The 25,931-nt window shown below is 34.1% G+C and overlaps 2 protein-coding genes across 2 annotated transcripts; both read right to left on the reverse strand.

Moving 5' to 3' along the window:
* Nucleotides 1–538: 538 nt before the first annotated feature.
* On the reverse strand, nucleotides 539–2,772 carry LOC132060066 (probable WRKY transcription factor 53). Its single transcript, XM_059452933.1, is given in 5 exon segments — nucleotides 539–1,329; nucleotides 1,639–1,767; nucleotides 2,061–2,128; nucleotides 2,130–2,248; nucleotides 2,251–2,772. Coding segments are annotated over 5 exon segments (999 nt in total). The 5' UTR covers nucleotides 2,390–2,772; the 3' UTR covers nucleotides 539–785.
* Nucleotides 2,773–23,531: 20,759 nt separating this feature from the next.
* Nucleotides 23,532–25,455, reverse strand: LOC132067596 (probable WRKY transcription factor 53). Its single transcript, XM_059460871.1, has 3 exons — nucleotides 25,118–25,455; nucleotides 24,374–24,502; nucleotides 23,532–23,970 (listed from the first exon to the last, which is right to left on the reverse strand). The coding sequence occupies exons 1-3, from the start codon at nucleotides 25,453–25,455 to the stop codon at nucleotides 23,532–23,534; spliced, it is 906 nt and encodes a 301-aa protein (XP_059316854.1).
* Nucleotides 25,456–25,931: the final 476 nt, after the last annotated feature.

A 25,931-nucleotide genomic window follows, 5' to 3' on the forward strand; every position in this document is an offset into this window, starting at 1 on the left:
TTTGCCTTTTGTTTCCCATTTGAATGATAAACAATGTAAGTGTTCTGTCTGTTTGCAACAGCCGAATGGCTTGTGGCATCTCGGTGCCTACAATTGTTAGATTTATAACGTTTGGCCAAGCTTAAGGAAGTCAAAAGTGCTTGTTTTTTCCTTCAAAAAGTGCTTATTTTAAGTTAGGGTATTTAGCCGAACTTAGAGAAAAAATAAGTGCTTTTGAGGTTTTTCAGAAGCTAAAAAAGTAGTTTTTGCCCAAAAGCACCTTTAGAACATTGGCCAAGCAGAAAGTACTACTCTAATATTGACAAAAATGCTTTTCAAATTGATTAGCCAAACATAGGCCGCTACTCTCCAAAAGTACTTATCCGAAAAGCACTTTTGACAAAAGCACTTTCCAAAATAAGTAGATTTTGGAAGCTTGATCAAACATGCTATTGATGCTTTTGGTTTCCCGTTATTCTCAGTCTACCATGATAGTAAGCAAAGGTGAACCCGGCCTACGTGTCTGTAGTTTGATAAAATTCATGAATGTTCAATAGTCTTTTGCAAAAATATGCTTGAATTTCACTCAGCAACTTGATGTCGAATGACCTTGAAACACAGTAGACTATTGATACAAATACAATAGCTAGTTTCTAATCTGAGACTAGTTTGTTGTAAATTTTTACAATCATATCTATATCTATACGAATTTGTAAAGGAGGGATTATCAACCTCAATAAAGTAACTTGGTGATAATATCTGAACTACTCATCTTTATTGTCCTTTTCAAGAGTCTTAGCTTGGGTTCATGAGAAAAGATTGGGATTATTGAAGGGGAAGTTTGGATCTAGCTCGAAATGGTCGAGTGGAAGCTCGCCCACAATTGGAGAACTTGTTGTGGAAGTATTGGCTGAAAATATATCAGTGAGGTCTGATTCTGAGTGGTGCAAGTTATGAACCATCCCAAAACCATAGTAGTTTGATTCCGGGGTTGTAGGAGAGACAAAAGATGGTGAATAGCCGCCAACTGTCAAACCAGAGAATGTTGAAGGAAAAGAGAAAGGACACGCTGTCTCGTTGGTGTCCACGTCATCAGTATCGACTCTCAGGTTTGCTTTCAAGTTCATTAGCACTTGATTTGAACATTGCCCTGTTTGGTAATTGGCTTGTTTGCTGTATTCTATTGTCTCTGCTGGCGATGTTGATTGTAGTGCGGAATAAGTAGCTTGATGACAATTATGGGTGCCTCTGTATGTGATTTCAAATACAGTAGGATCATCATCTGACCTCTGCACTTGTTTTGTTGCCCAACAATTTTGCGTGTGACGATATGTGCATCTGTAGTAGCTTCTGCAAAATATATGTAAACTTGGTATCAGAACATAGGACTCTGTTTCCTAAAATTCCTAGAGAAGTATACTGTTGTTTTCTTAAAATGATAAAAATGGTCTGTTAAGTTTGAGGGTAGGTTCAAAATTGTCCCTTATCTATGCACTGAACAGTTAAAACCGCATACTTAAGGACTATTTGAACCTAACCTCAAACTTAAGCGACCATTTTTGTCAGTTTCTATTTTCTTAATTATGTTGTAGTATAGTTTGGTTTTCCTTTTTATGAGTTTTATGACTTTTTTGCAGGGAAATGAAATTGACTTATTACCTAGGATATTTAGCTCCAAGAATATCCTTCTGTCCATACTTTCTCCAGCTATATCCATCATCAGTCGGACCTTCAAATCCGGTCTCCGCGCTGACTTTGACTTGTTCAGTCCATGTGGGCTGTGATTTTCTGCAATATCCATTAAGAACCAGGTTAGTTGACCTATGAAAGTCAACTACAAAAACTTTCTTCGTTTCATTTTCTAGAGCAGTCACTTAGTATTGGACAGGATTTTAAGAAAAAAAGAAAAACTTTTGGCATATATCAAAAGATCCCTTAGAACTTATATTCTTAAACATGTGATTGACATTTCCATGGTTACAAAAAGTTAAAAACATGTTATTAGGTAAAACGAGAATTTTGAAGTTCAAGAGTTTCTAAACATAGAAAAGTATCATTTTTTAAAACGGAATTTGATGTACCTTTTTCTTTGAAATATCAATGAGCTCTGATGATCTTGGAAACTCCTTTTCTTGTGATCACTCCTAGGGACTTCCATCAACCGATACCGAAGACTCGATTACACCAGATGATGGTGGAAGAGCCAGCGGGGATTGGACTGGTGAGCCACTGTATTTGAGAATCATCAGAGATTGCTCATAAGAAGAAAAATCTTCTGAAGAAGCAATTCTTGATTTTCATAAGTTGAAGCTGCAGAGTGGAAGTGTTCTCTAAGCTGCTTTGTATGTTCAATCCCTTGAGTCAGCTCATTGATGAGTGTCTTGTATTCCCAGTTGAACGCACAATCCATTTTGAAAAGAAAAGGGGGAGCTATTCTAAAGCCTAGAAAGACGCTCCACAACAGCAGCTTAGCTTAGTAGCTTAACTCTTTCTGTTGACGTGACTGTTTGAGTTTCTTGCTTTAATCAACTCAAAACGGTATGTAATACCCTTGAAATTATGTGAACCTACTTACGCATGGAATGTCATCAACGAGCAAATTACCCTGAAAAACGAGCAAAATCTTGGGATATGGAAGAAGACAATCGTCTTCTTTGTGGGATTTAGAAACTTGATGATTTGTGAAATTTGATGGAGAAGTTGGATGCATGAAATGATGGGACTTATAAGAGGTTTTTTTTGTTTTTGTTGTAGGAGATATGTGTTGAAGCAAAAGCTGATGGAAACATTTGAATTTAAAAGGTGTTGATTTATAGTGAAAATGAGAAGTAAACAAAAAAGGCATGTGGAAAAAAAGGGAGTGGATTTGGAAAGTTGACTGATGAAAACGAGTTATTCTATGTGGACTCGTCTTTGGTCAAAATAAGAAAGTCCAAATGTTCAGTGCTGACCAATTCAAAACTTCAATAGTCTCACCCATCTTCAAATCTCCACAGCCATACACAAGTAGTCTCGCCACCTTAACCGTATATGCTTTTCGGATTAGGTTGAGTATGAAGTCGTCTTTACTATGAGTACTTTACCTCTTAGTGTGGGACTTTCAAAAGCGAATCTGAATTTAGTCGGGCTTCTGAATACCGAAAATCAAATGGAAAACCAAAAAATAAAAGAAGAATATGAGGTCTATATATAAAAAAATTAAAAAAAATAATAAAAAAAAGTTTAACTTATTTGTATTATCCCCATTGTTTCAATTTATTTGTTTCATTTGACTTTGACTTGACACACATTTAAGAAAATAAACAAGACTTCAATCTTGTGATCTTAGAATAAAGATATGTAACATGTATCAAAATGTCCTTTAATCTTTGTAGTCTTAAACATGTCACGTGAAAAATTGGAATTAAAGAGTTATCAAAAAAAGGAAAGAGTCATTTTTTAAAAATTGATTAAAAAAGAAAAGTAAGACAAATAAATTGAAATGGAGGGAGTAAAATTTTTCACTATTAAATTTTAAATAATAAAAGAAATCTGATATTCCAAATATATATTCTCTAATCTCTCTTACCACATCCCCACGAGTCACCCTTTGTGGAATACTGAAAATCTAGAAACAGAGAAAAGTCTGTTTGCTGACCAATTCAGACCTCCAATATCCAGATAGGCTCTCTCTCTCATTTGGCCATAGTAACACTAATGATTGAGAGAGTTTTCTTTCCTTTATTATATAATTATTTAGTATCTGGTACCACTCACATGACCAATTTGGATTCGCATCATATAGGGTCATTCAGAGAGAAACATTTTCTATCAGTACTTTTTTTTATTTTCTGAGCTCGAACTTGAGACCAGAAGCAACTAAGAAAGATGGTTAAGCTGAATTTCCATCGCTGAAATATTGTACTATAAAAAAAAACTATATATTGGAAAATGCAGCTAAAACACTTGAGATTACAAGTTCGATTTTTTTTTTAATTGAAATTTTAAGCTTCGCTACTGGTCATACCAAAAAAAAAATAATCAAGGACTAACGAATTTTATCCATCTTTAACACATTCCTAAGTTATTTTTTATATTTTAAGTTAGAGTTCCTTCAAACCTCTAATTCCGTGTCCATTCTTTCTATTGGTTAAATGACAAATATTAGGTCATTGCCGACCAAAATATGCGTCATTCCATGCACTGTTCTTTTGCTCTCTAACATAGTTTTTCAAATATTTAATGACTAAAGACAGTATACCAACCAAAGTCTTAAAGCACATGAAAAACATCGACCACCAAAGATTTATGGTGAAAGCTTACTCGTGTATCAATATCTATACTAAATCAATGAATATAAGAGGTGAGTACTTTTTAGTTTAATTATTAACTACTGTTATGAATAAATTGCTTGGTTTGATATAAATACCATATGAGGATAAATATTTCCCCATGATTCAATTAATTAGGGGGTAAAAATTAACCACAGCTAATATATATCAACCAGATTATATTATACATGATGCATATCTTCACATACACTGTTATCACTTAACCATGACATTACTACATAATTTGGTGTGAACGGTACGCATGTGTAAATAAATATTTTATCATATTAAATTAATACCTTCACTCTCATCTATTTTTGCCACTTAAACATATGTAGGAGTAATAAATACAAATTACGAGGTTGTCAACATTTTTCTATTATATATAAGTCTTCAAGAGGGACTAACACAGCTGTAAATGTTCGTACCAAAAGCTTTATAACTTGTACACGCAATGAATGCTTGTTCCAAAAGCTATATAAATTGTACACTTTAATCAATTATTTTTTTATCCCATGTGGACATATGTCATAGTACTGAATATTTATTCTCTTCTCATGTATACACGTATGCATTTCAATTTTAATTCTCCGACACATTTATTTCTTCCGTGCACTTTTACTTGTTCACTTTTGACTTTTCCCGTTCTTGCTAAATATTTTTCTTTTCTAATATATATGTAAGTGTCCAAGAGGGACGAACACAGCAACAACAAATTGTACAAAAAGTTGTTTGAGTTGTACACTAAACTTGGACTTATTTCAATTGTACTTGGTTTCTTTCCTTTTTTTTCCAGTCGTGGGTTCACTTCATTTAACAAGTACTACTATTTCCTCCATCCCAAAAAGATTGTTTTCCTTTCCTTTTTAGTATGTCCCAAAAAGATTGGCACCTTTTTATAATTAGAAACAATTTAAATTTATGAGATAATTTACAGCCACACAAATATCTAAGCTTTGTTTTAGACTACACATTTCAAAAGTCTTCCTTTATTTCTTAAACCTTCTGCCAAGTTAAACTAAGATAAATTTTTTTGGGACACAGGGGGTACTTGGTTTGCCACCTATTCTCTGTACATGTGTGTATTTTACTTTTACGTTATCATATTTCTTTACTTCTACACTTCATTTCATTATTCTATTATAGAAAGCACATGAAATTGTACTCCAAGCAGAGACTAACATGTGTACGTTTCAGAAGTTTAACACTAATTCTACCTCTTGTGTGTTTAGTTTTTAAGTCCCCGCGTGTATAATGTAATAAAGTATCATTTGAATCTTGTGATTATAAACTTGACATGTAAGATATTTGAATTGTCAACTTACTAAATAAAAAAAGAGGCGGACATAATCAAAATAAGATAAATTTTAACAACAATTGAGAAATTAAGGGGGAAAATAAGAGGAAAAGAAACAAAATATAGAGACTCATTAAGGAGAATCGCGGTATCCTTTGCAAAATATACAAACCATAAAGACTAACTGAACTGAGTAATTTCTTTCTTCTTCACTATTCCGGTGGTCTCTCCGCCTTTATTCTACTTCTCGGGTCTTCACTTGCTCGATATGATTTTTCTCTAGGCTGCTTGGTGGTTCATATAGTTGGTACTCTGAATTTGAAATTTTCTTTTAATTTTTCCTATTTAAATTAGAGTTTTGCTATTAATTTTGGTGAGTTTATTCTACAAATTTCCTTGTTAATTAGATCTAACGCAGTGTCTCAGTTGTCCTTTCATTTGGCATATACTCCCTCTGTCTCAATTTAAGTGTCTAAGTTTGACTAGACACAGAGTTTAAGAAATAAAGATAGACTTTTGAATCTTGTGGTTCTAAATTAAAAATGTGTATAATATAATAAAAAATCCTTTGAATCTTGTGATTATAAACTTGACAAGTAGGATATTTGAATTGTCAACTTACTAAATATAAAAAGAGGCGGACATAACCAAAATAAGATAAATTTTAACAATAATTGAGAAATTAAGGGGGGGGGGGGGGGGGGGGGGGGGGATAAGAGGGAAAAAAACAAAATATGGAGACTCACTAAGGAGAATCGCGATATCCTTTGCAAAATATGCAAACCATAAAGACTAACTAAAGTGAGTAACCAAATTAATTATGTTGGGTCTCGTGCATCGCACGGGCATAGTTTGCTATATATATATATATATATTGTTAGTCAGGTCGAGTTAGTCCATGTGAACAGCGTACTATAATAAGTAATATCCAACATAACTCAAATTTCTTTTTACGACATTAATACGTTGCATTCCTCGCGTAACACTGTGAATCTAGAAACACAAAATCAAAGTCCAAAGGCTGACCAATTCAAATCTCCAAATTCTTCTTTTCTTTTCTCTCTCTCTCTCTGGTTTGGCTATATATTCAGACGTTAATGATTAAGTTATTAAAAAATATAGCTCTTTCTTTTCCGATAATCATTTTAAGTCAAAGATTAAGTGTGAGTTGTCTTTTGAGCAGTCAAAACAAAACTTTGATTCTTCCAAGTTCAAACATTTCATTCCACGTCCTAATTTCTTTGGTATATATTTATCCGCACTAGATATTTATATTAAATTAATAAAGGCATATTATGAATTTGCATATAAATTTTAACAGTTAACTAGTACGTACTTTTATTTCATTAAATTCTTTGATAAACAACGATAAATTAAATTAATTTGATGTAAATACCTGCTGCTGAGTAAATACTTGCCTTACGTTCTTTTGGAGAGATGAGATAAGTGCTGCTTGCACTAAATTGTACAAAGGTAGGTGATTATTGGGCCAATTGAGTCATTACGTGTACTGTTCTTTTACTCTCTCTATCATATTAGTAAGACTTTGAGTTTAACTTTGAGATTTAAGCTATATTTAAGCTAATTTTAAATAATAAAAGAATTCTTATATTCCAAATATATATTCTCTAATCTCTCTTACCACATTCCCACGAGTCACTCTTTGTGTAATACTGAAAATCTAGAAACAGATAAAAGTCTGTTTGCGGACCAATTCAGAGTTTCAGACCTCCAATATCCAAATAGGCTCTCTCTCTCTCTCTCATTTGGCCAAGTAACACTAAAGATTGAGAGAGTTTTCTTTCCATTATTAAAATTATATAATTATGGCTTAATGCATATGCGGCCCCTAAACTTGTCTATTTTTTTTTTATTTTGGCATTTCAACTAAGTGTTGTTTCAATTGAACCCCTGAACTCGTCCTTTAAGTATGTCTATCAAACACAATCCGACTTACATAGTATTCCATCTTCAATGTAGCAACATGCTAATATATATTCTAATTTATGTCATGCCCCGAACCATGGCCTGGGCGTAACACGACACTTGGTGCCTGTTTGCATCTGACCGAGCGAACCAACTGGCTGGCTGGATCAACATGTGGTATACTGATATCTAAGTATGATAAACATATGCTAATCGAGTGAGAATAACTAACTCAAATATATATCTGTGCGAAAGAAATACTAAAAGCCTGCAATGTTGAATAAGTGGTATCCAAAAGGGCTAACTCAATAATCTAACAAAATACTGAAATATCTGACTGACTGTAATCTATGACGCCTATACTGAATAAAGAAATACTGACTGACTACCGGGACAAGGCCCCCAGCATACCTTAATACTGAAATACCGTTCGCTAACCGACCGAATATAAAGATAAAGATAGGGCCTCGAGAACCGAGGCTCACCACCGACTAGCCGAATCGAGAGTCTCTAGCGGCCGCGTCGCACCCTTTATCGACCGCATCCCGAGATGCGAGTGCCCCGAGCACGGGACGTCGGTACATTGGAATTGTACCGGTATGTGAAGCAACCGAATGAAATAATAAGTCGAACCGAAACGGGAATCGAAATGCTGATAATCGGACCGAGACAGAAAGGGATATGGATACCCCCGTCCCGAATAACGAATAACCTCGCTTACCGTTCCGTGACCTTAGGTTTAATAATAATAATAATAATATGCATGCAAAATTGGTACGATGCCTAAGTATATGTATACATAATCTGTGACCTTAGGTCCATATCTGTGGGCCTGATGCCCTAATACAGGTATTCAATAACAAGCACTGAGACTGAGATATAACTGATAACATGATACTGATTACTGATTTTGAAGATGAAACTGGTAACTGTTCATAATAATTCTAAGTATTCATACTGAGACTCATGAGATACAATTCACAAGTCTATATTGATTACGTAGTACATGATATTCAAATTAATCTCCATGAACGAATTCTGAAACTATAAGACTAGAAGATAACAGTTCTACAACTATTCAAGAAACTAGGGCTAAAAAGCCGTATTCTCGAGTCAATTTACTGATAAGTATGAAGAATGAGGCGTAGGGAGAATCATGAACATTCCCTAACGTTGATAGTTAGCCTCACATACCTGTAATCGCTCCATCCAACGAACTAAACTGCTTTTTTAACGTAGAACACCAAAACTCTAGCTTTGAATCACTTGGGAAGGATTTACCTTGGAAATCCTATGTTTTGGTTGAAGAATCATGTTACTAATCATGAATAATTGTTGGAATTACTTAGGAATCGTTAGGCGATCTTACCTTGACGTGGGAGGAAGAGGAGAGAGGAAAACTACGGCCATTAGGCTTTAGAACGAAGTTGTAATATCTAATAACTGAAATTTCGAGTTAAGTATTGAATTTATAGCATGGGGCATTTTGGACCCCCATGCTCGCCGAGCGCCGTCTATGGCCTGCCCATGCCTCGCTTTGGGGCGAGCTTGGTGATCTCCCTTGTCCATTTTATACTTAGACGATTTTCTTGAATTTTTCCCACTTTTCGACCCCTACCTCGCTGAGCGCGGTCCAAGGCGAGCCCTTGCCTCTCTTTGGAGCGAGCTCGGCGAGCTCCCCTATCACTTTTACACTCAGTCAACAGCATTCAAGAAATGGTAATCACTCCTAGCACAGAGCACCGTTCGGGCTCCATAATATACCGTTGGAAAGCTATTTCAAAGGGATACAACTTTCATGTTTTAAGTTTTCTCAAATTCTTAATAGATTTTCACTGAATCGGGCTGGAAGGAAAACCTAGCGAAAACTTAGCCGATTCTATCGAATCTGAGCACCCCTCTATTAGACATTTTGAGATGATCATATCTCCTTGATCCGGACTCCGATTGGCCTGATCCTTATATGCATGGAAAGGTATTTCTATGTACTACAAATTTCATTAGGAACCTTTTCCAAATTCCCAACGAACCAAGGTGTTATGGTTACCCGAAGTAGGCCCCTCAGCCACTTTCGGAAAACGTTCAAACCTTCAAATTTCCTCTAAAACCCTAACGATACAACCTTTATTTTAAGATACGGGGTGTTACAATTTAATTATGCCATTTTTTTAGCTAAGATTAGGAGCAATTGAGAGGGGACAAAATAGTAGCTCTTAATTAAGCTGGTGGTAGAGCAGAACCAGCAGAAATCGATACATCCATGACCTAAAGAATAGCTTACCACATGTCTAAAATATTACACCACCTTCATTTTCCCAATTTAATTTCTGCTTCTAATAAAAATCAGATTTAGGGGGTTTGATAAACACACTTGAGGAAGAGTTCAGGAATTCAATAGGAACAACACATAGTTGAAGTGCCAAAATGAAAAAAGGGACAAATTTAGGGGGTCACATATGCATTAACTTTCTTTATTCGCATCATATATGGCTCATTCAGAGAGACATTTTCTATCAGTACTTTCTTTATTTTCTGAGCTCAAACTTGAGACCAGTAGTAAAGCCACAACTACGAAAGATGGTTAAGCTAAATCTCCATCGCTGAAATATTATACTATAAAAATAAAAATAAAAACTATAAAACTAAAACACTTGAGATGACAAGTTCGAATTTTTTTAATTTTCCTTGTTGAAATTTTAAGCTTCGCTACTGCTCACACTAAAAATAATAATAATAATAATAATAATCAAGGACTAACGAATTTTATCCATCTTCAACACATTCCGAAGTTATTTTTTATATTTTAAGTTAGTTCCTTCAAACCTCTAATTCCGCGTCCTTTCTTTCTATTGGTTAAATGACAAATATTAGGTTATTGCTGACCAAAATATGTGTCATCCCATGCACTGTTCTTTTGCTATCTAACATAGTTTTTTAAATATTTAATGAACTAAACGTAGTATACCAACCAGTCTTAAAGCACATGAAAAACATCGACCACCAGAGATTTATGGTGAAAACTTACTCGCATTCAATATTTATACTAAATCAATGAATATAAGAGATAAGTATTTTTTAGTTTAATAATCCAAAGGCTGACCTATTCAAATCTCCAATTCTTCTTTTCTTTTCTCTCTCTCTCATTTGGCTATATATTCTGACGTTAATGATTAAATTATTAGAAAATATAGCTCTTCTTTTTCTAATAATTTTAAGTCAAAGATTAAGTGAGTTGTAAATTCTTGAGCAGACAAAACAAAACTTTGATTCTTCCAAGTTCAAACATTTCATTCCGCATGCTAATTTCTTTGGTATATATTTATCCGCACTAGATATTTATATCAAATTAATAGAGGCATATTATGAATTTTCATATAAATTTTAACGGTCCACTAGTAGTACGTACTTTTATTTCATTAAATTTTTTGATTAACAATGATAAGTTAAATTAATTTGATGTAAATACCTGCTACTAGTAAATACTTGCCTTACATTCTTTTGGAGAGATGAGATAAGTGCTGCTTGCACTAAATTGCACAAATGTAGGTGATTATTGGGCCATTTGAGTCATTATGTGTACTGTTCTTTTACTATCTCTATCATATTAGTAAGACTTTGAGTTTAAATTTAGTAAGATTAGTAATCTTTTTATCAGGTTATCAGTTAAGTCTTATTATAAGTATTTATTTGTAATTATCTTATAAATGATTTGTATAAATATATATATGTTAAATTGTCAGTGCATAAAATTTAATAAACTCATGCTTTAGTCAAAACAACGAGAGGCCTGGCTGGTGCTTTTTCCTGTGTCTATGCACTATCAGTGTTACAAAAATTATTTTCACAATCATGTGACTAAAAAATAAAACAGGAATCAACTACAAAATTTATCGCTAACTTGTCACTAAATAGCATGTATGTAACATGTTTTATTTATAAGTCGCGGCCCTAATCTGTCGTCGCTAAATAGATTTAGCGATTGATTTTTCTTTTTCTTTTTTTGCGACATATCACATACGTATGTTCTTCAGTACTAGTTTTTCTTTTTGGTGTCATGTAAGTTATAATGTGGTTAGAGGTACATCTGTATGATAAGTAGTTGATTTTGTCAAAGTACAGAAGAACAAGACCTGCAATACGCCTGCTTTATATATTTTTTTTTCTTTTTCCTTCTTGGAAAGATTGTGCTTCTAGATGTTCAACAATCAAATATATACAGTGCCTTTTATATAATTCCTACCTATACTAGTGGTGGAGATATAATTTTGTCTCTCTCTCTCTATACATAGTAATCAATCTAGAATGAAAATGTTAAGCCAAATAAAGACAGGTTGAAAAATCAACATGACATCTAGATGTTGCAAGAAGCTTCTTGGAACTTTTTGTCATTTAAGGGCAGGGAGGGACATATGCAACTTTTAGGTATCGGGTTCATTGAATCCCAATATTTTTAAAGCATAATATAATTATATTTGTTAAAGTTTATTAAAATTTTAACATATTCAAAATTTAAAGCTCATCTTTACAAGTCAAATTCATCAGATTTAAAGACTTGGGTGGGTAAACTCATCACTCCAAAGTTTCCAACACAAAAAGGGAATAGTTAAGGGAGTTCGTGAGCCGGTATGGTATAGTTTTTAATTGGTTTGATATTTTCTGGTATTTTAATTTTATAAATGTTAAGTATATCGTATCGTACTTAATTAAATTTGGTATGTTTAATTTGGTTTTATCTCATTTCGGTTTCGATTTATTCGGTTTGAATAGTGAATTATAACTTTCTTTTCTCCTTAAAAAGTAAAAAAAAAAATTTGGACAAAATACTAATTCATAAATAGTGTTTTTTTTGTTTCGGGATTCACAAGATTCTTTTACTTCTTATGATTAACCATTGGTGTTTAATTATTCAGACGCACTACACTACATTCACACGGCCAAGCACATATACAATGTACCTCCCAGTTGTTTTAGTGCGTAAATAAGATAGAAAGAAAGAAAAGTTAAGCGTGCTGAATTTATCAAATTTTCACTCTAAGAAAATATCCTTTGAAAAATAAACTACTCAGCACACCCTCCCAACCTTCAGGAAATTCCTAAACTTATTATAGTGATTATCACCACAGAGGAAAGGCCTAAAATTTCAGCAAGAAGATCCAACCTACTCTTTTTCAACTTATCTGGCTGAAGAAGAACATCATAGACAACCAATAGGAAAATCAGAGAGATTCAACACTGAAAGAGTTAAGAAGGAAGGAAGCGCATAAGAAAGTTTAGAGACTTACCGAGAGAGATATGACACTCGAAGCAGTGAAAGAGAAAGTGAGAATTGGAAGCCAACTTATATGATGTACGCACTTTAAGAAATAAAAGAAAACTTTTGAATCTTATAGTTCAAAATAAGCCAAAAATATTTGTATGGTTATAGATCATCTCATTTTGCGTAAAAGGTAAAGTTTAAAGTTAAATTGTTGTCAAATAAAAAAATGTGTCATTCTTTTTGGGACCGACTAAAAAGGAAAGTGAGTCATATAAATTGGGACAGAGGGAGTAATTAAAATCAGCAAACATTGGAATCACAATCAACAAAATAACATGACCAATATGAAAAATTAGGTAAGTGCAAAAAAAAAATCTTATAGATTTCTTGGGGGCAAGGATTTCATTCTTTACCTCTCAATATGAGCTACTCATAGATCACATGCAGCGGTTTCTTTGTCGTCCTTGGCCATGTAGTCCACTTGAACTTCCAAAAAACCCCTAAATTTTCAATTGTTTGGTCCATCTGTAAAAGTAAGAGACGGATTCTGCTCTAAAACCCCCCAATTTCAAACCTCAGATAAAAATCTCAAATTTTAGCTAAAAGAAAATATTTATGTGTAACACTTCAAGAATGCAAAGAAGTAACATTAGACAAACTTGGACGAGAGGAAAACAGGGAAATAACAAAAGGAGAAGAACTCTATAACCTATGTTTTCTTAACTTGTATATATCAGCCGAAGAACACCAATAAACAAAATAAAAAGAAGAGCCACGCCATAAAGCACCATGACAAAGCATTGACAGAAAACATACAAACTTTAGCACTTAAAGAGTGAAGAAAGAGAGGAAAAACTACCCAAAGCCACCTGACATTTAGAAGCAGCAAAGGAGAAAGACAGTTGTAGTGAACAATGAAGGAGAAAGAGAATTAGAGTGTAGCAATAAATGCAAGAATATTTACTAACATAATCTCATCGATTTTTTACTTCTGAAGGAATTGAGCTATGATATTGACGAAGTACTTACTTGTATACTCGCGAATATGAGTTCAACAAGAGTTTCGACAGTAACTAGCACTTCTAGTCAAGTTCTTCCTAAAAGCTTTAGCGTCCATGCCATAGTTGCCGACGAGGAAGAAGCAGCTTCGCCCGCGGATAATACCTTTTTGGCTATCCCAAACCAATATCAATTAGGAAGCCAAATCCAAAACCAATAAGGTTTACAAAATCCAAAACCTATTCAGACACCTAGCAATTGTCATATCGGGTTATGGCAAGAAAATTGGCTGATCATAAAGGATAATTAAACACCTCTTATACACTGTGTAAACTAAAACTATGGCTATGTAGGTGAAATATGTTATGTTGGATTGTATAATTTTTTTTTTCAAATCCCAAGTATCTAACTACAAGTGCAAAAAAAACAAATGGATAAGCAGAGATACAGCACTATGTCTGATCATTACAATACTAAGACATCAGCCATTTAAGTATAGATTACATAATCAATCACGATTATCATAGATAAACATCATACAAAAGGTTTGAAGGAAGCAAGGAAAACTGTAATATAGACTTTAACACTTAAGCAAAGATCTCGAAATAAAAGTTTCCTTAGTCTAACAACCCCACCCATTAATTCCTAGGCTTTTTTCCTGTCGAACATTGCCTCCTTGGCCAGCCCTGCAACCTGTTCAACAGAATCGATGCAGTGTAGCATCATAGTTGTTTTTAACTTTTCAATATTTGTGTCATACTGGCAGAAAGATCTCTTGTCCTGCCTCTCAAAGAAGAGCATAGAATTATCAGGAAAAGTAGAGAATGTTATTAGCTCCTTATGATCAGGTTTCAAGAATGTCAGCTTGATGATCCACTTTGTTTCAGCCCATTTCAACTTTTTGTAATCGTCTAATACCAAGACATGGAGCTCGTCTTTTACTAGTTCAGCGAATGAGAGCCGGCCATTCCAATCCAAGAGACTAGTGTTGCTCAACTTTGAGAAGAAACCACCTCTAGGGCAAGTAGTATGACCAATGTAGGTCTCACTAACCATATCCAGAACATCAACTTCTATAGCAATATCATCATCCGTTTTAACATACCAAATGCAATAAGCATCCCCTATTCTAAAGAAAACCTGAAATCTCTCTCTCTTTCGGGCATCTCGTTCACTTTTTAAGTTAGGGGTTGGTACCTTAACGGGTCGCCAACGATAAGTACTTCCATCACTCCCGATCCCAAGAGCGAGGATTTCATAACTGAGCGAATATTGACTTTCATCATCTTCATGAACAGAAACCAACTTGACCGCTCCAGCTTCATTAGATGGAACAAACTCCAAGGCATTGCACAAACTAGGATATTGTGGATTCGGGATAGCAACACTTTGGTGCAATATAGGGCTGTATACGCGGTATCTCAAAGGAGAAGAAGTAGAAGCCCGAGTTTTTTCCTCCTGCTCCAGAAATAAACAGTCACTACTCTCAGTAATCCTGGAATAAATGGAGCCTCCACAATTTTCCATCTCCTTATAAACGTCCACATCATCCAAACCCCAACACCAACGGCGATTTTCAAAATGAAGTTTGGCAAGATCAGGGTGAAGAAAAAGGGTATACCAAAGCTTGCAAACACATCTGAAACTGAACAAAGATGAAAGTGGCAAGTAGCTCAAGATGTAAAATATTATTTCATCTGGTTCTCATCAAGCTCACAGTTACTACTCATTATTCTTGATCTGCAATTAAATACTTTCTATGAGTAATTTCTTAGCTCTAAAAAAAAAAAAAAAAAAAAAGGTCAATCTTTTTTTGAAGATTTTGTGAAGGCAAATATTTTATTAATAGACTCTATAAATCTCTACAATATCTCTTATTCTCTCTTGTTTTCACTTGTTATGAAAATAACTAGATGCATTCTATTTATAATACTATAAAACCTACTTTAATTCAAAACAGAAAAACCTATTCCTATATTAATTTGACTATAAATTCTAACTAGACATGGATTAAAATATCAAATCCTAATCAATTTTGGTTTCCTATAATTTTGAATTATTATTTCCAACATTTGAGTTTTCCAAAACTACTTTTTCAAGTGAAAAATCATTTTAATGCACAAAACTTCAACCTTTTTCAAGTTAAAAGTTTCAATTTTCAATACGTCCAAACACCAATTAAGATGATTTGGAGATCAAATTAAAATACATCCAAATCCAAAACCATATACTGAATGCTTAAAATCAATTCTGATACACATGCATACATACGAAAGGATAAGTTCTTGAAAGAGAAAACAATAACTAAGAGCCTGATTGGATTAGCTGAAATCTTAAAATATTTTTAAGTGTTGAAAGTTATTTTATAAATAAAAAATAAAGATAAAAGTACTTTAAGAATTTTTAGAAATAAGCTAGTATTCATTAATAAAAAAATATAAGATAAAAACCTCAAATTATTGCTTGTGAAAATAACTTTTCCAAAAAAAAAAAAAGGGGCATAAACCGTTTTATATTAGCTTTTGCTATGCCCCTTTTTAAAATTTAAGTTATTTTCTATTTTTATCAAACACCTAAATAAATTAAAAATAACTTATAAGCTAGTTTGTAATCCAAACGGGCTCTAAGTCATCAAAAAAGAAAGATAGAAACCTCAAATTTGCTTGTGAATCTGCTTCTAAAGGTGGGGCATAAACCGTATTTATATTAGTTTTTGCTATGCCCCAAATCCAAAATCCGATTCCTATCAACATTCGGATGACCGACCTTGGGGCATAGCAGTTTTGGCCCTTTAAGTTCCCCAAAAGTTTTAACACTTTAGTCTCAGGCAAAATATTCATGTAGCTTTATTTGTTAGATTTGATGGGAATTATGGAAAAAAATTAGCTACAACTCACATTGAGAGGTACGCACTACTAAAAAGGGTCAAATACCTCAGGACAAAATTGACCGACATCCGTCGATTATAGTGCAAAATCGAGGAAAAACCAACAGACTTGATAATGTCAGAAAATAGCGCCTCGGAACAGAAAAATCGACAGACTTTGTCAGTTAAAACCAAGGGACTTCATCAGCTAGATAAGATACACTAGACTCGATTTTTATTGAAAACTCGGTATAAAAAATAAATACTTCCAATGTAGTGAATTTTTAAAAAAAAAAAAAAAAACCGTGCATTTTTGCCTGAAATAACCGACGTACGTCTGTCGGTTTTCGTAAACAAATTAAAAGTTAAAAAAAAAAAATCATTGGCTTTTTGATAATGTCCCTCGATTTTATCCGTTGGTTTTTGTCCACCGTTTTTTTCCTTGTTTTTAGTAGTGACAATTTTTGCATTTTCTACTTTTTCTAAAGTCTGATGTATTTTACTTAGCCGATAGACTCCCTAGATTTTAACCACTACAGTCTGTCGATTTTAATGTTTCAAGACACTATTTGCTGACATTATCAAGTGTGTTGGTTTCTTCTCGATTTTTCCCTATAAACAATGGACGCCCGTTGGTTTTGTTTCGGGGTATTTGGCCTTTTCTTTAGTAATGTGTATCTCTAAATGAGTTTTCACTAATTTCCCTTTTTTTTTTCATAGTTCTCATCAAATCTTACAAACAGAATTCGATGAATATTTTGTCGGAGATTAAAAGCGTTAACTTTTGGCGAACTTAAAGTACCAAAACTGTTAAGTGCATACTTAAGGGACTATTTTTAACCTACTTTCATAGTTAAGGGACCATTTTTGTTAACTTGTAAACTTAAAGGACCAAAACTGGTAAGAACATAGTTAAAGGACTATTTGAACCTACCTCATAGTTAAGGGACTATTTATGTCGTTTTCTCGTTTGTCCTTCAAAGTCACCAAATGTGATGGTCTTTAGTTTTTGGCCGTCCAAATCGAACTTATGTCTAATGGGACATAAGTATTTTAAGGGCGTAGGCATATTTGTGAAATATTATGATGCGAAAATATAAATTTATGCCCAACGAAAAAATTATCATGATAATTTTGGTGAATTGACACTGTACCTTAATTGGATTGGGCATGTTCCCCCCATTTATTTAAATTTTGCCCTCATTTGTAGTCATTTTAACAACTAGGTTTCGGGTTCGAACCCCACTCGTCTAAAAATTTTAAAAATTTGCAAAAAGCGAGTTTAAATTTCGCTATGCCCCTCGAGCCTTTTTTTATATATATATATATATATATATATATATATATATATATATATATATAACTTTTCATGTAAACTTTTAGTAATCCTTTAAAAGTGTGCAAAAACATGACATGTTGCTACTAAGTTTTCCTTAAGGCAATAAACTAAAAGTTTGCCTTTATAAGGCAAGTTTAAATTTTGCTATGCCCCCTCGGCAACTTTTAGTTATGTTTAACTGCCCCTTGAGGTATATATATATATATATTTTAATTTTTTTTTTACTTTTCAAGGTAAACTTTTAGTTATGCCTTAACTAAAAGTATCCTAAAAGTATGCCCATCAGGCCTGTTAAACTTTGCCTTATAAGCAAAGTCTATGCCTGTAGGAAAGTTTTTTATGGGGCATAATTTTTACATGCCTTAACTAAAATGCAATATTGGCATAACTAAACTATGTCTTAGGAAAAATTCTGTTGTATGGGGCTTTTTGAATATTTAAAGTTTTTCCTTAAAATTGTATGCGGATTCGCATACACTCTCCCGCCTGCTTGCGAAATTATTTTTTTATTTTATGCACGGGGTTCGAGATTGCCTATTCGCTCACCTTTCCAACGAATGCCCATATTTCGCGACGTATGGTTTAAAGCATTTTGTAGAAGGGCAATCTAAAAAAATGCTTTTATAAAACTTTGGCATTCAACTTGGGCTGTCTAATTCTGTTTGTACCTATCAGGCCTGTTTAGCTTTCTTCCTTTACGTGCAATATTGGACATGTTGCTACTGTTGTCCCTTTAAATATTTTGACCCATTCTCGGGCAATTTGCAGGAATGCCCTTATTTCGGGGTGGTCTTTAAGTTTTTTTCAAAATAAAGTTTTTTTTGCTAGAGATTCCGGGTTCGAACCACAAAAATTAAAAAAAAAAAAAATCAAAAGGCAGTTTTTAGGCAAAAGGTAGAGTTTTGTAGGCAAACTATGCCTTAGAAAATTCTACTTGATAAGGCATAGTTTGTAGGAAACTCTGCCTAGCGAATATAAACTTCTGCCTTGCGATTTATTTTTATTTTTTTTTTTTTTTTTTGGGGGGTTCGAGCATGAATTTTTATAAGGGAAAAAATTAAAAATTCCAAATTTGAGGGGAAAAAATTAAATACTAGCGCTTTTGAAGAGCAATCCACACAAAAAAATGCCAATCTCTGCTTAATGTCTACTGGGTTTCCATTATGTCATTCAGTGTAGTGTGATAAGATATACTCAATACATATATATGTGTGTGATTGTGTTTAAGTTATCTAAGTTCATATTAAACTAATTACTAAGTTTAATTAGATGTTCTCTAACCACGTTCTCTTTTTCCCCTCTCCCTTGCCTTGCACGGAATACACTGCCATGGGCCACTTGGGCCGAGATTGTATCATCCAAAGGCCCAACAACTTTTTTCTTTTATCGAGTCCAAAAGCTTAAAGGCCCAACTATTAGTGAAAATGATTAACTAGTGGGCTTGGTAGGCTCACCAGCCTTCCTTTCCACCTTATTTTTTTGGGTATATGATATACATGCTTGTAATGAATGCTTGTAAAATACTGAAACCCTATTGATTACGACTAAGTCAAATAGGCAAACGATGCGTGTATCATTTAGAATGAATAGGAACCCATTACTATTTCAAAATTGAGGCCCAGCAAAAGATAAATGATTACATCTTCAAGAATTGGAACAAATAAATGACTTTACAATTTTTCCCTTTTACAAAAACCAAAAACTGAAACAGTCAAGTATGTATTGTTCTTCAAAGAAAGTTAATACTTTTTTTTAAACTGGAATTTTCGAAAATCTGGAAAACTGGAAACAGTTCGGACAACTTTGAGACGAAATTTGCAACCTTACTTCTTTCACTTAAAGGTTTACAAAGGTTTTAACTTGATTTTAGAACCACAAGCATTGTGGAAATGGACTTCAAACTGCTCAAAGTAACTTAAAGATTTTCAAAATATTTTTGGGTCAAACCTATCTTAAGTTAAACAAACAAAGGGAAATACATTTGGACTTTAGTTTGAGGAAAGGTTTAAAATAGAGCATGGACGGTTTAAAATAGAGTGTGGTCGACCTTCAAAGCAATCGGAATGGGTAAATAACTTGTAAATTAGAAAGAGACATTTTATATATACTTGTATAAACACCATGGCATTTTTACAAAAGGGATATACTCAAAGCTTTCCATAAAAACTTCCAAGGATAAAAGACATCGATCAAGTTTATGTTGAAATCTACTCAAGAGAAATCTTGGGTAGATTTTGGTCCGAAGATGAAGTGACTTTCGGACCTTATATACATTTTTCAAAGGGGATTCTAACTCTCTCTATCATCAAATTAATGAATTTTTGCCAAAATCTTTTATGACATGACAAGACATACAAGAATTTAAACCAATATAAGCAAATAATTACAAAATCACACATTGAAGTTCGAAGGTCAATCATATTCTACGATTCTTAATGTCGGGGTGTCTTAACGCCTTCCCGGAGGAATCACCAGAACCCTTACCCCTACCTCTAGTTTTAAAGGATTTTTTTCTTGTTTGAATAAACCCTTTAAATCGGTTTCCTAATTTCCCTTATAAATTAGGTGGCGACTCTAAACAATATAAAAATTCAAAAGAGTCCACCACTTCGAAGTAGCTTTTATGCCTCGCGTAAAATTGAACCGTAACAAAAGGCGACTTCATTGGGGATTTTTCAAATAGGTTCTAACCATAAGGGTTTCAATACAATGTGATTTTTATTGTAATTTTTTACTTTCTTGTACATATAACTGTCATTGCATGCATATCATAAATTCCGCCAAACTGGCAAAAAACTGCATGGTTTCAAAGGCGACGCGCGGGTTCACGGTCGACCTTCACTAAAAAGCCAAATACTATTTCCTTGGAACACATTGAAGGTGGAGTTGGTTCGCAGTCGTCCAACAGCTGACAACGGTTCACCTCGAGTAGTCTGCTCGAGTCCCAAGTCATTTGACTAGGATAAAGCAAAGACAAATCCTAACATATTAGCGCATGCTTACCTAGACAGACTTCAATATTTGTGACGTATTTAAGCCCATTAAGACCTTGTGTCAAACGGTTACATGACCCAAAGACACCGCATCCCATATGTGCTAATTGAAAGAAAAAAAATTGCACCTATGTGTTGAACCATTGTCTTTTGGGGTGGGGGGTGGGGGAATTAACCTGTTCTATTTTGTCGATGCCGACCAACTTAAAGTTCGACATGGTCCGCGAGGCACCTGATATGTTGGGAATTTGGTGGGATTGGTTAAATGTTGAATCAATGTTTAATTTGGTTATTGTGGCATCCATATTTGGTTATTTCTACTTTAGTAAAAATTAATTCGGCAACTATTTTCCCCAGACATAAGTTCTTTCAAAATAAAGATACACATAACACACACTCTAAATACATTTACAAATATGGATTTTACAAAATAATATGATATTCATGTGTAATTATTTATAGAGAAAAAAAAGTCTTACATAAGTGGTAAATTATCAAAATTTGACCCTATACAAAATAATGTGTCTTGTATATTCTCAAAAACAATAACAATATTTTTACAAATATTTGTATTACATAGTTCAAATAAGGAAGGATTTAATGTATAAAATTTAGTTGAACTTGAAGTCCTAAATATTAAGTAAATAATTAATATTCCTAAATGATTATGCCAAAGCCTTGCATTCAAAATGAGCTACTTTTGGATACATTTTTTGTTAGAAAACAAAGATACCTTAATCTTTGTTTCTAACTTGTGACCAGAGCAAAAACTAACAATGTTTCAGTACTAATCTACTAATTTTAATGTAATCCTTTTGGCCCTAAACGTTTTTTCATTCCTCTGCAAGAATCTTTAAGTATTTTTTCTCCCTAATATAATGTTTTTTCTTTTCCTACTACTTCATTTATGCTTATTGAAATATAAAGTCGCAATTTCGTTTCCATTATTTAACTTGGTGCTCTTTTATTTTTTATTTGTATTCTATACTATTTGGTAAATGCATTTTTTGTTTGGCACAAATCGCCTAAGTGAATTGGTATAATAGGGTTAATAATATCTAGTTTGGGTGATAATATTGTAAAATAATTATTGTAAATTTTGTTTGTACTTTGAAAATATTCAATTACAATTAATCTAAAAACGTACACGATTACGATTACGATAAAAAAAAAAATTAGTAACAAACTTTAGACAAATATCTCTAACGATTATGAAAACCCGAAAAGCTCTAACAATTCTTTGCTTTCAACTAATAGCCAAGACCTTTGATGTTGCAAGGTGGAAGAAAATCAATTGGACATGCAAGAAAAATTATGCCGGTGTACACAGACCTTACCCCAACCTCGCAGAGATAGAGAGGCTGGCTCCGGGTTTTGATTATGGCTTGAAGTTGAAAAAAAAAAAAAAATCTCCTTTGGAGAGTATTAATTTGGCTCCATGAGAAAAAAATGGGGTTATCAGATGGGAATTTGGATCTAGCGAATCACCCATGACTCGTGCGCCACACTTAATTATAAGTTGGAGGCTTTTGAGGCAGGTTAGGGAGTCACTTCCCATTTTGTTTGCAATCCTCTTAGTACTGATGCGTTTATAGCCAAGCGAGTAAATTGTCCATGCAATGTTCTTATACCTTGATGTCAAGATCAGATTAGCAAGAATGGAGACCTAAAGTTGAACTAATGCATGACTGATGATGACTAGCCTAAGGAACAAAAAAATTCATGAGGTCTGTTGGGCCAAAAACATACAATACGTGCCATGGACTTAACCTATGACATGTGACATCTTAGTGCCTGCAGCTTTGTGATTTAATACTTTGGGGTTTCCCCAATTATTCTTGGGTTGGCTTTTATGATGGTAAGCAAACACAGGTGCAGCCAAGCTGTCTGTTGTTTGATAAAGTTCACGAATATTCTTTTTTGTTATTTTATAAGTTCATGAATAATTGAATATCCAATAACCTTTTGCAAGAATATGCTTGAATTTCACTCAGCAGCTTGATGTCAAATGACCAGAAGTTCAGCCCCTGAAACACAATAGACTATTGGTACAAATATCATAGCTAGTTTCTAATCTGCAGCCAGCTAGTTTTATTGCTAAATTTCGCAATCAGGTCTTTACTAATTCATAAAGGAGGGATCATCAACCTCGATATTGAGTAACTTGGTGATAAGATCCAAACTATTCGTCCTTATCTTCCTTTTGGAGAGTATTATCTTGGGTCTGGGGATGTCGTTTTGACCAAATGGAAAAATCGAGTCTAGTGAACTCACCACCAATCGAAGAACTTGTTGTGGAAGTGTTGGCGGATAATGTATCAGTGCGGTCCGAGTCTGAATGGCGCAATTCGAGAAATATTCCAATATCACTGGGGTATGATTCTGAATGGCTTAAGTTGGGAACTGTTTCAAGGCCATTCATCTGGCAGCTAGAGACTGAGAAGTAGTTTGATTCAGGGGTTGTAGGAGAGACAATAGGTTGTGAGGATCCACCTACTATCACGCTGTGATGGCTGGCTTCTTTCTCTGTTGATGTTGCTTGTAGTGCAGAATTAGGAGCTTCTTTCATACAAGCAGAATTAGGAACTTCTTTCTCTGGTGATGCTGCTTGTAGTGCAGAATTAGGAGCATCTTTCTCTGGTGATGCTGCTTGTAATGCAGAATTAGGAGCATCTTTCCTGGTGATGCTGCTTGTAGTGCAGAATTAGGAGCTTCTTTCTCTGGTGATGCTGCTTGTAGTGCAGAATTAGGAGCTTCTTTCTCTGGTGATGCTGCTTGTAGTGCAGAACTAGGAGCTTCTTTCTCTGGTGATGCTGCTTGTAGTGCAGAACTAGGAGCTTCTTTCTCTGGTGATGCTGCTTGTAGTGCAGAATTAGTAGCTAGTTTACAAGTATGTCGGCCTTTGTATACGATCTCAAATACAAGAGGATCATAATTTGACTTTTGCATTGTTTTTATTGCCCAACAATTTTGCCAGTAACGATACGTACATCTGTAGTAACCTCTGCAAATATATGTAAACTTAACATCAATTCATAGGACTCTGTTTCCTGAAATTCCCAGAAAGTTAACTGTTGTTTACTTTATTACGTAGTACTATAAAACAGATTGCCAAGAGGACGTGAGAACGTTCGAAATGTAAAGTTGAAAGTACATAAGCATGATTAGCATTAATTCAATTTATATTTGGGAAAATATTAGAAGTTCTGCTTTAAGGGTATATATAAGTTTACAGAACCGTAAATTTGCCTAACAATGCATGCAGTATAGATATAAATGATTTGCATAACCTACAACTGATTTAGGATTGACCCCTATTTGATTGATTGATTGAAAAGTTCGGTTTTCCTTTTAATATGTTTATGAGTTTATGACTTTTATACAAGGTGATGCAATTGACTTATTACCTAGGATGTTTTGCTTCTGGTAAATCCTTCTGTCCATACTTTCTCCAGCAATATCCATCATCAGTAGGGCGTTCAAATCTGTTCTCCACGCTGACCTTGACTTGTTCAGTCCATGTGGGCCATGATTTTCTGCAATATCCATCAAGAATCAGGTCAGTTTCTCCGGATACATTTTATGTAACGGTGTTTAACTGTACATATTATTAGAAAGGAAGGAGAACTATTGGCACATACCAAAAATACTCTTAGGACTTGTAGTTTAAAACATGTCATGAAATTTAAATGGCTACAAGAGCATGTCATTAAGGGATCATTTGGTTCAGAGACAAGTTATGCAGGGATTAGTAATGTGAAGATTGCAAATCAGAGATTAGTAATGCATGAGTTATTTCTTTTTGGATGCTTAGTTAGTATGATATAATGAAATTTAGTTTACAATGTATAATCCTTGTGTTACTAGTATCCACATACTTACTTCACATCCTATCCCACATAAATAATATATAGATTCCTGCATAATTTAAACATGTTTTATTTGTGAGGAAAAAAAATAGCAACCAAACACTGCATTATATGCTAGATTTTATGCTGAGATTAAACCTCCTTCCTAGACCAATCAAACGACCCCTCTCAGGCTAAAATGAGAAACTTAGAGTTAAAGAGTTGTTTAATATAAAAATATGTCGTTCTTCTTTAACAAACCAAACAGGAAAGAGTATCCTGTAAAATACAGTATATACTTACCTCCTCTTTGAAATATATATGAGCTCCGTTTGATCTTTGAAACTTCTTTTCTTGTCATCAACCGTAGGACTTCGATCGGTAGAAACCGCGGGTTCAATAGCACTACCTGTTGGTGGTAGAGGCTGTAAGGATTGGGGTGCTGAGCCACTCCATTTAAGAATTAACAGAGATTGCTCATAAGAAGAAAGAACCTTCTGCAGAAGCAATTCCGGTGTCGATTCAGAAGTAGAAGTGAAAGCTACAGAGCTCAAGTAAGTTCTGAGCTGCTTAGTGTATTCCATGCCTTGAGTTAACTCATTGATGAGTGAGTAGTAAACCCAGGCAAAATTACAATCCATGTTAAAAGAAAGAATTAGAAAAGAAAATGGAATCTTGAAGCCTAGAAAGGCGATGGAAGCAGCAAATCGCTTATACCGAATTCCCCAACAACTTAGCTTAGCAGCATAATTCTTTCTACTGTCGCGGTGTTTTGGTTTTCTTATTTATATCAAGTCAAAACAGTGACTTCTTGATTGATTTTGATACCCGTGAAACTTCGATTATACAGAATTGCATGCAGCTTAGAAACTATATGAACTTACTTATGAGTTACAAGTGGAATGCCATTGAGAAATTACCCAGAAAAGGTAGGATGGACGGTTGGTCAGATCTAGTATAGATCGTACATGGATGGTAGTTGGAGTCGACAGTCGGCACAATCTTGGGAAATGGAAAAAGCTCTTTTGTAAATTTGTGGGAACAGAAGCTTAATTAAGAGATTTCTGAAATTTGTTGGAGAAATTGGGTGCATGAGATGATGATTTTTGTATTTGTT

The sequence above is a fragment of the Lycium ferocissimum genome, chromosome 1 (genome assembly GCF_029784015.1).
Source record: "Lycium ferocissimum isolate CSIRO_LF1 chromosome 1, AGI_CSIRO_Lferr_CH_V1, whole genome shotgun sequence".
In the NCBI taxonomy this organism is placed as follows: Eukaryota; Viridiplantae; Streptophyta; class Magnoliopsida; order Solanales; family Solanaceae; genus Lycium; species Lycium ferocissimum.